Source organism: Notamacropus eugenii, chromosome 3 (assembly GCF_028372415.1).
Source record: "Notamacropus eugenii isolate mMacEug1 chromosome 3, mMacEug1.pri_v2, whole genome shotgun sequence".
NCBI lineage: Eukaryota > Metazoa > Chordata > Mammalia > Diprotodontia > Macropodidae > Notamacropus > Notamacropus eugenii.
Genome location: NC_092874.1, coordinates 243,199,347 through 243,211,810, shown reverse-complemented (window position 1 = coordinate 243,211,810; position 12,464 = coordinate 243,199,347). Strand labels below are relative to the sequence as shown.

The 12,464-nt window shown below is 36.3% G+C and overlaps 1 protein-coding gene across 2 annotated transcripts in view; it reads right to left on the bottom strand.

Annotated features, from left to right (window-relative positions):
• The window catches only part of IRAK3 (interleukin 1 receptor associated kinase 3), a 99,126-nt gene that overhangs the window by 21,898 nt on the left and 64,764 nt on the right, over positions 1 to 12,464 (bottom strand). For both annotated transcript variants that reach the window (XM_072655285.1, XM_072655284.1), the window contains exons 6-8: positions 11,941 to 12,005; positions 4,733 to 4,847; positions 720 to 838 (exon numbers count right to left, since the gene is read on the bottom strand). In XM_072655285.1, coding sequence (XP_072511386.1) covers positions 720 to 838; positions 4,733 to 4,847; positions 11,941 to 12,005 — 299 coding nt within the window. The remainder of the gene's footprint in view (positions 1 to 719; positions 839 to 4,732; positions 4,848 to 11,940; positions 12,006 to 12,464) is intronic.

The following is a 12,464-nucleotide window of genomic DNA, read 5'->3' as shown; positions in this document are numbered from 1 at the left end:
ACAGCAGATAGAGTGCCAGGCCTGGAGTCAGGAAGACTCATCTTTTCTGAGTCCAAATCTGGCCTCAGACACTTACTAGCAATGTAACTCTGGACAAGTGGCTTAACCCTGTTTGCCTCAGTTTCCTCATCTGAAATACGACCAGGAGAAGGAAATGGCAAACCACTCCACTAGCTTTGCCAACAAAACACCAAATGGGGTTTTGAAGAGTCAGATGCAATTCAAATGAATGAACAACAAATCTGAGAGGAGCGTTTTAACTTGGAAAAGGTATAGACTAGGAGATTGGAGCAAATTTTGATTAGTTCATAAATTAAGAGCTAGAAAGGACCTCTGAGGTCAACTAGTCCAAGAATCTCATTTTATAGACAGGGAAACTGAGGCTCAGAGGTGAAATCTCTTGCTTGTGGTTGCAAAGGTAGTAAGTAGAAGAATATAGAATTGAACATACGTCTTCTAACTCTTGATCAAATGTACTTTCACTATACCAAACAGTCCCAAGTCACACTAGGCTATTTTTGCTTTTGTAAGACTTCTTTGAATATTCTGATGGACTGGGAATCTCATTGGCTTAGGTACTCCCTCCAGTGATGCAGTTTTCAGTCATCCATGTTCCTTTCATTAAACAGCTCATCCTATCTACTTACCTTTGATAATGAAAGTAAAGGGGCATCGTTGTACACCATAAGGGATAGACCAAGGATGTTTGTGAAATTTACCTTGTTATGTTGCCACAGATGACAGAGCATGGTTCAGCACTGTGCAGGTATTGAATGGCTCTGGCTACTCCTATCAATATACTGAGTCGAAGTTGCCAAGAAAGTGGAAAAGTATTATCCTAAAAAGAGAACTGTAGTTAGTTTGGTTGAAGTTCAGTGTTAAGGGCAACATCTAGTATATTTATTGTTGTTGTTTTGGGTTTTTTTTGTAATTATTGTTTTTGTTGATTCGTTTCAGTTGTGTCCAACTCTTCATGACTCCATTTGGGGTCTTCTTGGCAAAGATATTGGAGTGGTTTGCCATTTCCTTCATAAGCTCATTTTACAGATGAGTAACTGAGGTAAATAGGGTTAAGTGACTTGACCAGGGTCATACAGCTAGTAAGTATTTGAGGCTGAATTTGAACTGAGAAAGATGAGTCTTCCTGACTCTAGGTCTGGCACTCTATGCACTATGGCACCACCTAGCTGCCCACTTTTGAACGTCTTTGATTGTTAGGAACTTATTCCTGACATCAGATTTAATTTTACCTCTTCACAAAATCCACCTATTACTCCTGGATCCCCCCAATCAGTCCAGATCAAAAAAGCCAAATCCCTCCTCTATGTGACAACCTTTCAAGTACATGAAGATAGCTATCATATGTGCTCCCTGAGTCATCTCTTCTCCATCATCCTTAGCTCCTTCAATCTACTCACATATAAAATGAACTCAAGATTCTTTGGTGTAGGATAGAAGGCTATGCCTGGAGAAGCCACAAAGATCTGAGTTCAAATCTGTTCTCAAACGTTTACTATCTGTGTGACTCTGGGCAAGACACTTTGCCTCAGTTTCCTCATGTTTAAAATGAGCCAGAAAAAAGGAAATGGCAAACCACTCCAGTATCTTTGCCAAGAAAACCCCAAATGGAGCCACAAAGAGTCAGATACAATTGAAACAACTGAACAACTGCTCATCTTCAGTTGGGCTTTCCTTTACTGAGGTCCTAAATAAGGAAGATTTGGAAATTTAATTCAACAAGAATTTAAGCACCTACTATGTGTCAGGCACTGTCCGAGCCACTAAGGCGATTTAGTCAAAAGTGAAATAGTTCCTGTCTTCAAGGAACTTTCATTCTAGCTTGAGTTGAGATAACCTTCTCCCTCATTTGATCTCATTGCACTTTGGATTTCTTTAAAGCACTCGTGTATTATACTTATTCCTACATATAAGTAATCTCTCTACTAACATAATACATAGTCTATGTAATATTTTTATATTGGTAGTAATAACAGTTAGCATTTATATAGAGTCTACTACGTGCAAGACACTGAGCTAAGTACTTTACAATGTACTCATCTGATTCTCACAATAAACCTGGGAGGCTGGTGCTATTATAATCTCTATTTTACCATTGAAAAAACTGAGGCAAACAAAGGTTAAGTGACTTCCCCAGGTTAACACAGCTAGCCAATGTTTGTGGCCAGATTTGAACTCATGTTTTTCTGATTCTATTGCTAGTGTCACCCATCTATAATACATAATACTATGCTATATAATATTTTATATTATAAATAATAATGTAATTATAAGATTGTGAAATAATATAATTTTGTAATAATTATATCATATATTAAAGTGATGTATAACATTATACTTAATAAATTTGTAATTATCTCCCTAAAATGCTTGTTGGATTGTACCACTCCTCTATTCAATAAACTCCAGTGGTTCCTTGTTAAATTGAAGATCCAACATAAAATCTTCTGTTGGACTTTCAAAGTCTTTCATAATCTGGCCCCTTCCTATCTTCTTACACCTTACTCCCCTTCAAAACCATGTGATCCAGGAACACCAATCTCTTTGCTGTTCCCCCCACAGACAATCCATATCCTGACTCCAAACCTATGCTCTCCTTCCCCATAGTTGCTTTATCATTTCCTTGGCTTCCTTGAAGTCTCAGCTAAAGTCCCACCTTCTTCAAGAAACTTTTCCCAGTCTTCCTTAATCTTTACATCTTCCCATTGAGATGACCCATATCTTATCCTGTATGTTTCTTGTTTGTATTTTGTCTCTCTCACTAGACTGAGCTCTTTGAGAATAGGGACTACTTTTTGCTTTTCTTTGTATCCCTAGCTAGTCCTTAGCAAGCTACCTGGCACACAGTAAGTGCTTAACAAATGCTTGCTGAGTGACCGACTACTAGGCCACTGCATCATTACGGCACAGAGATGACCTTGCCCTCTCAAAATCTATGCCAGGAAGGAAGAAGCTCTGTGTACTACCAAACTGACAAGGGTAGGAACATGGGTCTGGCAATAGATAGTGCATTTATTGTTTCCAGACCAGTCTAGTTGATTGCAGAGAGGCTTATCATGGTGAGAGCCACAATAGCTTTGAAAAAGTGTCTGCTTGAGCACAGTCTATGATGTAGATGTGTTAGTCAACAAAATCTGTGAAATACTGAAGAAAGTCTGCAAATATCACCCCTTCTAGATGGCAAGTTCTTTGAAGTCAAGGACTGTGTTTTATTTGTCACTACATTGTCTGCTACATTTCTCTGCTATATTGTCTATTATAGAACCATGTATTTTTTTCATTAGGTTTATCATTCCATGAGTCTAGGAAAGATCTGGTTAAAAAAACTGAATAAACAAAAATTCCTCTTCCAGTAAATGAGCATCTGTTCTATAACTGCTTCTCAATAATAAAGACATGCTAACTTGCACATAGTAGGTGCCTGATAAATGTTTTTTAACTGAATAAAAAGTATCATCCCTCTTGGATCACCACCTTGTCATGGCGGAGGGACTAGCACAAAAACTATGAGCTATGCTCTACAGTGCTGCTTAAGATGGACAGGTCATAATAGAGAGTTTTGACAAAAGGTGATCCACTGGAGAAGAAATGGCTAGCCTCCCCAGTATCTTTGCCAGGAAAATCCCATGGATAGGGCTGGTGTGCTACGGTCCATAGGGTCATGAAGAGCTGGACACAACCCAACACAATGATGACAGCGTCAACAAAATTATCTGTGTTAAGTGGACGCAGGGCAGAGTGAATACAGACCTGATCTCAAAGCTAAGACAGCTTGTATCCAAATCCTGTCTCTGACATACTGACTGTGAGACCCTGAGCAAATAATTTAACCTTTCAGGGCTCTAGGCAGCTCAGTAAGATGATATGTTATAGAGAAGCTGCCAACCTGCATTGGTAGAGAGAGTTTCCACCCCTGGGGGTCTCCTAGACCCATGAAGTCACAAATCTAGTCCTTATCTCTATTATTTATATTAATAATTTGAAGTCTTGAATAATTAAGTAACAAGGACTAACTTGAGCAATTTTTTGGACAATTTTGTCTTAGAATTCTCTCCATCTTCATCTGTCTCTTGATTTCCTTGGATTCCTTCAAGTCTCAGCTAAAATCTCACCTTTTATAAGAAAGAAGCCTCTTGATTTCTCTTAATACTAAGTGTCCTCCCTCTATTGATTATCTCCAAATTATCCCATATATATCGTTTGTCCATGGTTGTTTGCATGTTGTCTCTCCCATTAGACGTGAACTCCTTGAGGGTAGAGACTGTGTTTTACCTTTGCTTACATCTTCTGATTCTAACCCTAAATGCACATAATAGATATTTAATAAATGCTTGTTGATTGACTGACAAGACCTAAGTCTGGCACATATTTTTATTTGTACATAGTTACTTTCCCCATGTTCTTATATGGACAGTTTTTATCTCTCATGAGAATGTGAGCTCCTTGAGGTCAGGAACCATGTTTTTGCCTTTCTTGTATCTGTTGGACTTAGCAGAGTGAACAATACGTAGTAGGCACTTAACAAATGTTCACTGACTGCCCAGAGAGACACAAATGTCTGGAGAACCATTCTGCTTCCATGCAGAGAGAAACATTCTCTAGCAGCCTGTCATATAAACCAGGAGAGGGCTTCCTACTTGTCTTAGAAGGATGATGACGGCTTCCTGAAATCCTGTAGGTCAGAAAATTGGGCAAAATAATGAAAAGGACTTACTACACACTGCAACCTATCACAGAGTGATCCATTGCTCATGTATGGATAAACAAGGCAGAACCTCTCATTCTCCATAAAATATGCAACCAGTTCCAGGATGTTTGGATGTTGAACCCTTGAAAGAAAAAGAGATGTAAACCCATAGAATTTATTCAATCCACATGAAATATGATTGTTGAAGAGATAAATACCACTTTAATCTCAGGGGAAAAAGCAATTCTAAAGCAAAAAATAAATGGAAAGGTGACTTCATAGCACTGGAGAGAGTGCAGGACTTAGAACCAGAGGACCAACATTAAAATCCTGACTTGATACTATTTGTGTGATGAATTCAATCTCTTTGGGCTTCAGTTTCCAGTTTTGCTGGCCAGGGCAGCCAGCTGGGACAACAGATACAGTTGTAGGGACTGGAGTCAGGAACACTCCACTTCCTCAGTTCAAATCCAGCCTCAGAGACTTAGTATCTGTGTGATCCTGGGCAAGTTACTTAACTCTGTTTACCTCAGTTTCCTCATCTGTAAAATGAGCTGGACAAGGAAATGGCAAACTACAACATCCATGGGGTCATGCAGAGTCGGACATGATTGCAAAACTGAACAACAATGGGTAATGGTATACATTATTTATATATATATTATATGATATAATATAATATTATATATATTATTATATATATAATTCATCACATTTCCCAGAATATTAAAAAGGAATTAACAATCAGTAGATGGGGTAGTAAAAGAGGTACTGGTCTGGGAGTCAGAAGATTCTGTCACTTATTTGCCATGCGACATAGTAAAAGTCATTTAACATTATGGCACTCAGTTTCTTTGTTTGTAAAATGGTATGTGGACTAATTACTATACTAGGTTGTCATGAGGAAGAACTTTGTACAGAATAGAATAAGAGAGATGTTGAGGAGGCACTGAATGTCGATGGCTTTTTCAATAAGATTTGCTAAGAAAGGAAGAAGAGATTGAAGATGACAATCAAGGATGGCAGGATCTAGTGAAAGTTTTTTAAGGATAGGTGAGACTAGATGTGTTTTTAAGTAGCAGAGAAGGAACCAGTTAGTAGATAAGAAGAAACTGAAGATTACAACAGAGGGGAACAATTGGAGGGATAACTGAATGGAGGAGGAGGGAGAGATAGATTAGGATCAAATATTTAGAGCCATGGGATAGTATTGAATTAGTACAATGCTCCTATTTTACAGATGAAGAAACTGAGGCACTAAGTTTACAGAGGAAGCAAGTGGTAGAAGTGGATTTAAAATCTAGGTCCCCTAACTCTAAATTCTTTGGTCTTCTATTTTTAAATAAAATTTTATTGATTTTCTTTATATCACATATTTCCCAATGTATTCTTCCCTCTGGGAGAAACTTCCAATCCAGCAAAAAAAGTTTTTAAAAGGGGGAAAAATTTGGTTCAGCAAAACTAACCAATACATTTTAAAAGTCTGATATTATATTCAGTGTTCTAAACCTATAGTCTCCCATCTCTGCAAAGAGAATAGGAAGAAATCTTTTTATATCTCTTTATGAGGCCAAGGTTAGTCATTACGATTTCATTGCATTCAGTTTTTGTCCTGTGATATCTGTATATACTGTTTTAGTCGTTGGGTATTGTTTTCTTGGTTGTGTTTATTTCACTTTGTATTAGTTCACATGTCTTCCCATTATCCTGAGTACTCATCACATATGTAATTTCTTATAGCACTGTAAAATTTCATTAAATTCATGGTCCACAATTCATTTAGCCCTGAGTATATAAATTTTAATCACTTTTCTTTGCCTAAATCCAAATTGCTTCCCAGAATGGCTGGACCAATTCACAGTTCTACCAACAATGTTCTAGTGTTCCCATCTTCCACAACCCCTCCAAATGGGTTTTTCATCTTTGTCAACTTTTAGAATGCGACATAAAACCTCCAAGTTGGTTTCATTTGTTTTTCTCTTATTATTAATGATCTGAAGCATTCTTTCGTGATATTGTTAAGAGTTTTCAATTTTTTTGAGAACTACTTGACCACATACATTGTCTACTTATCTATTGGGGAATGACTTAAGATTCTTTCTAATACAGCATTTATTACATTACCAACAGAATGTGGTGTTATGTTCAAATACATTTACTGAGCAAACTACTTTTAAAAAATATAGACTAGGCAATCTTCCATCAAATGTTACAGATTCAGTTGGGAGATTTCTGATGATTATGATAGTAGACATTTTTCAAGTAAATAAGGTAACTTAAATGTAAAAGAGAATTTAAGAAATTATGGTTTCTTCAGGCTTATGATTCTCTCTAGAGAATTTTTTAAAGAATCAATGAGCAGATTATACATCTCTCTCTCAGTAGTTTGGGATACATTGTAACTATGAATTCTCTTTATATAAGACATAATTCAAAAGTAATGCAGTTTAAATCAGCATTTTCCCCCTAATTTCATTTGAATGCTTTAGAATTCCATATATGAAAAACTTATCAAATTGGAAAGATATTGAAAACATAAGAGAATATGCACATGACTAGTAAAGTCTGATGCCCCCAAAAAAGGTTTCTACCAATGTAAATCATAGTTAATGTTGCTATCTGCTGTTGATTATATTTTGCAGTATCTTATCCTTGTGCCTACTCAGAAACGTAATATCAGGTTCCTGTGAGACTTTTGAAAAAAAGATATGAAAAACGAAGACAGAGAATAAATATTAAGTACCTACCTCTGGAGAGACTCTAGGGTATAGTGGAGAGTTCTGTATTCTGATGTACATTGTAATCTGTGCTCTACCTCTATGGGGCAGAAGCCTGAAGCAAGCTATTCCCTGTATGGTCTTTATCCGTAAAATCAGGGAGTTGGATTATTGATAATGCTGAAGGTCTCTCTTAGGTCTAAAATCCTGTGTATATGGGTGAAAAATCATACTAGCTTGATATTTACCAAGTCAAGTATAGCTATGTCCATTGCACCACAGTAGCACAGCATTTCATTCAGTCATATCTGAGTCTCTGAGGTGCCATTTGGGGTTTTCTTGGCAAAGATACTGGAGTGATTTGGCATTTTCCTTTCCAGCTCATTTCACAGATAAGGAAACTGAGGCAACCAGGGTTAATTGACTTGCCCAGAATCACACAGGTAGTACGTGAGCGGATTTGAACTCATGAAGATAAGTCTCCCTGATTCTAAGCTTGGTGCTCTATCCATGGTGCCACTCTAGCTGCTTCTGTTGTTACATCACCTGTATTTTCTATCATAACCCTCCCAGCTCCTCCCATTATAAAGGAGGCATCTCTTACGACAAAGAATAAAAATAGGCCAGCAAAACTAACAAATATATGCAAGATATCTAAGATAATGGGTAGTTTTCCATACCTCTGCAAAAAGAGCAGAGATGTGTCTCTCATATCCCTCTTATTTCTAGATAGGAAATCTAGTTTGGCATTTAAATTAACCTTTTCCACCTAATTATATATTGCTTCCCTTCTTGTACTCATGGTTCAGCCAAGCTGGTCTCTCTGCTCCTCCTTAAACATCACTCCATCTCATATCTATGTGTCTTTGCTCTAGCATCTCCCACATCTTATTTCCACCTCTTAGAATACCATGTATTCTAAAAAAATAAACTTGAACACTACCTTCTGCATCAAGTTTTTCCTAGTCCTCTACACCCCCAACTACCTTGTCTTTATTTTGTATTTATGCTGTATATATTTTTGTAAATATTTTGTCCCCTGATAGAATGTAGGATCCTTAAGGGAAGAGATGATTTCATTTGTTCTGGGATACCCAGTAACTAGCAAACAGTAGGCATTTAATAAATACTTATCCATTAATTGATTGACCAACGTGAACCATTTAGAATGAATAACAATGGTTTATTGCCATGATTATAAGTTGAGAAGTGGATGGGACCATATTGTATTTTAAAACAAAATCGTTCAATCCCTTCATTTTGCAGATGAGAAACAGGTCTAGAAAGGTAAAATAATTTATTCAATATGCTTACCATCTCAGGGAGGGGGAGGGGAGAAATGGGATAAAAATTGGAACTCAGAACATTTTTTTAAAAAAAATGTTAAAATTTGTTTTAATATGTGATTGGCAAAAAGTTAAACATAACATATTAAGGAAAATTTGACCTAACTTACATGGGTGAAGTGATTAGGTCATTACTCCCACCACCTTCCACCCCTTGGTGATAAAGTCCTTATGATCTTCTAGAGCAGAGAAAGATACAAACCTGAGTACTGCCCAGAACTAGATTAAAATGTAATTGGGAAATGTTTAACAAAATATATAAAAATATAATACGACAGGCAACAAAAATTATTCAAGGTCACATAGATACTAAGTGGCACAACCAGGATTTGAATCCATGGTGTTGGACTCCACATGAGTGCCATGTTCCCTCATATATATGAGCATGTACTAACATATGTAAAGATCACTATAGCCATGAAAGTGCCTATCTGAATATGTGTGTTTATACACATACATATTCTAGACACTGTAATTCAAAAGCTAATAATGCAAAGCAGAGAAGGAAAAAAAAGTGTCCTGCTTATACTTTTACTGTGAAGAAAAATAATTTCTTAGTTTAGGCAAATTAGGTAAATTACTTAAACTAAGAAAGTACATAAAGAATCATGATCCCTAATGTAAAATGAAAGATTCATGAAACTCATATATATGCCCTTGTAAAGCTTAAGTATTTTTCATTCATTCATAGCTACCAATAGCTTTATTAAAGGCATAGTATCATACTTAGAAACAAATGGTTACAGTAACAGATGAACCATAAAGAAGTTCAAAATAATTATTGTGCGAATTGTTTTTCCCTTAAGTGGAAAGATCTGGTTTTGCAGTTTAATTACTCAAAGAAGAAATACAATCTTGAGAGAATGGCATTTAGGTATCATTCTACATTAACTGTCATGACTGAAGATAGGCTGATTGAGGTACAAAGATAAAGGAGGTTAAAGGGAACTTCTTTCCTAAGGAAACTGTTTTGTATCTTGTGAAGAGACTCTACATGGAAAATTCTTTAAAAAAAAATTGGGGGGCTCCCATAATGAGAGAACTGAATGGCAGAATTGTGTTTCCAGAATTAAGGCGGAGTAAGTGCTAGCAAGTAGAGAGAAAGGTAACCAACCCACCTAAGCTTTATGTGAAGGTTAACCCTAAAATCCTGCTACAAACAAAGGAACAAATTAGAAACTAAGATTCTAGCTAGATTTTTGAATGACAAGTAGGTTTCATGTAGGCAAGAGGGAAAGAGAGCAGGAGGAAATGAAATACGATGGTATACTTTGATCCAGCAATACCAGTGGTAGGTCTGTATCCCAAAGAGATCATAAAAAAGGGAAAAGGACCCACATGTACAAAAATATTTATAGCAGCTCCTTTTGTGGTGGCAAAGAATTGGAAATTGAGAGGATGCCCATCAACTGGGGAATGGCTGAACAAGTTGTGGTATATGAATGTAAGGGAATACTATTGTGCTATAAGAAATGATGAGCAGGCAGATTTCAGAAAAAACCTCGAAAGACTTATATGAACTGATGCTGAGTGAAGTGAGCAGAACCAGGAGAACACTGTACACAGGAATGGCAACATTGTGCTTTAATAGACTTAGCTCTTCTCAGCAATTCAAGGATCTAAGACAACCTAAAAGGCTTATGATAAAAAATGCTATTCACATCCAGACAAAGAACTATGGAGCCTTAATGCAGATCGAACCATACTATTTTCTCCTTATTTTTCTTCTTTCTCATGATTTTTCCTTTTTGTTCTAATTCTTCTTTCACAACATGACTAATGTGGAAATATGTCTAATATGACTGTGCATGTATAATCTATATCAGATTGCTTCTTGTCTTGGGGAAGGGGAAGGCAAAAAGGGGAGGGAGAAAAAAATTTAGAAATCAAAATCTCATAAAAGTGTTGAAAACTATCTTTACATGCAATTTGAAAAAAATAAAATACTATTAAGTTGGGAAAGGGGAAATATGATGGGATAGCACATTTTAAAAGTAGAATATAAAAATTATCATTAAAATTGATGCTATGGTCTTAGAGAACAGAAAATTAAAAAGTCCTTCCTTTTTACCACAGAAAAACAGAATATAACTAGAGCACAAGGTTACATACATTGTCTGATGTGATCACTGCATCATGAGACTGGGGGTTTTTTGGTGTTCATTTGCTTGTTGGTATTACAAGGCAAAGGGATCGATATGGTCAGGGTTGGAGTTTTTCTCCAAAATAACTGTGATATGATGACAAAAGGCAACAATAAGGTTTATTAAAAATGATTATTAAATTTTTTCCTCCATTATTATACCATACATATGAATTTTTAATGATGAGCTCTGTATTCTGAGTGTTGATCATGAGGTTAACGATGAGAAGTAAGCCTGAGGTTTTGGTTCTCACTAGTTGTTCGTTCTGAAAACATCTGAGAAAAGTGTTGTCGATACATAAAAGGCAATGAGCGGTCCTTTTCAAACCAGGCTATACATCTGCTTTTCTGCAAAAATGAAGTCACTGAAATTTGTCTCCAAAGACATCTAGACTCAGGAATTAATTCCCAGATAATAATACACACTTCAGTTACACTTGATCCCTTTGTCTAAAATTTAATTTTTAAAGTAAAAGTGGGGTTGGAAGAAAAGTAATAGTCCATATTGGCATGTGTCTAATGAAGAAGAAAAAGAAACCCCAATGCTGTACAAAATATATCACAATATAGTGTTTTGAAATTGTATAAAATATCTGACATCCTACAATAATAATAGTTAACATTTACATAACATTTACTATGTGCCAGGCATTGTGCTAAGTGCTTTCCAAATATTGTCTTATTTGATCCTCACAACAACCCAGGGAGGTAGGTGCTATTATTATTCCCATTTTACAGATGGGGAAACTGAGGCAAGCAGCAGTTAAGTGATTTGCTCAGGGCACACAGCTAGTAAGTGCCTGAGGTTAGATTCAAATTTAGGTCTTCACTCTGTGGTACCACCTAGCTACCTGCCCTATGGTGGAGATTTAATTCCTTAGTTAAAATATATTTGCATTAGTAATGTAAATGGTTCATTTTAAAAATCAATTTATGGAACACATTCTACCAAATACAAACCAATATTTTAGATATTATAACAGCAAGGGAATAGAAATTAGAGAAATTAAAGATAGAAAATATACTCACAAATTCAAAACTCTAAGTTCTGAGAAAAACATCTTCCAATTTTTGTTATCCTGTGTAGCTTTTTCCTAAATATTATTCAAAATAAAACAAAAAACTGGATATAATTATAAAGAACAAATCTGAAAATGTTTCAGTGTCATTAACCCATTGATAAATTTAACATTCAAATGGCTTCATTATGCAAATTAGCATAATGCTTCAAATACCAAAAATCCCACCCTGATCAGAACAAATTACACATTGATTTCAGTTGTAATGACAAACTCTTCCGGGTCACTCATTGGTGGGACGCATGTACCATAATCTTCGGTCTCAGTGGCTTGTAGCAGTGACCCCCATTTTGGGGTTTGCCTGGATTGTAAGATTTCATTGACTGAGTTTCTTAATGTGAGTAAAAACAATATGTTGACCATATGACACACTGACTCTAAGGAATGTTTGAGGGTCAGGTTCTGAGCTCTCCAGAACTGGGAGCCAACCACTCCAACAGTACAGGGGAACTTGTTCTTGACTTGGCAAATGTC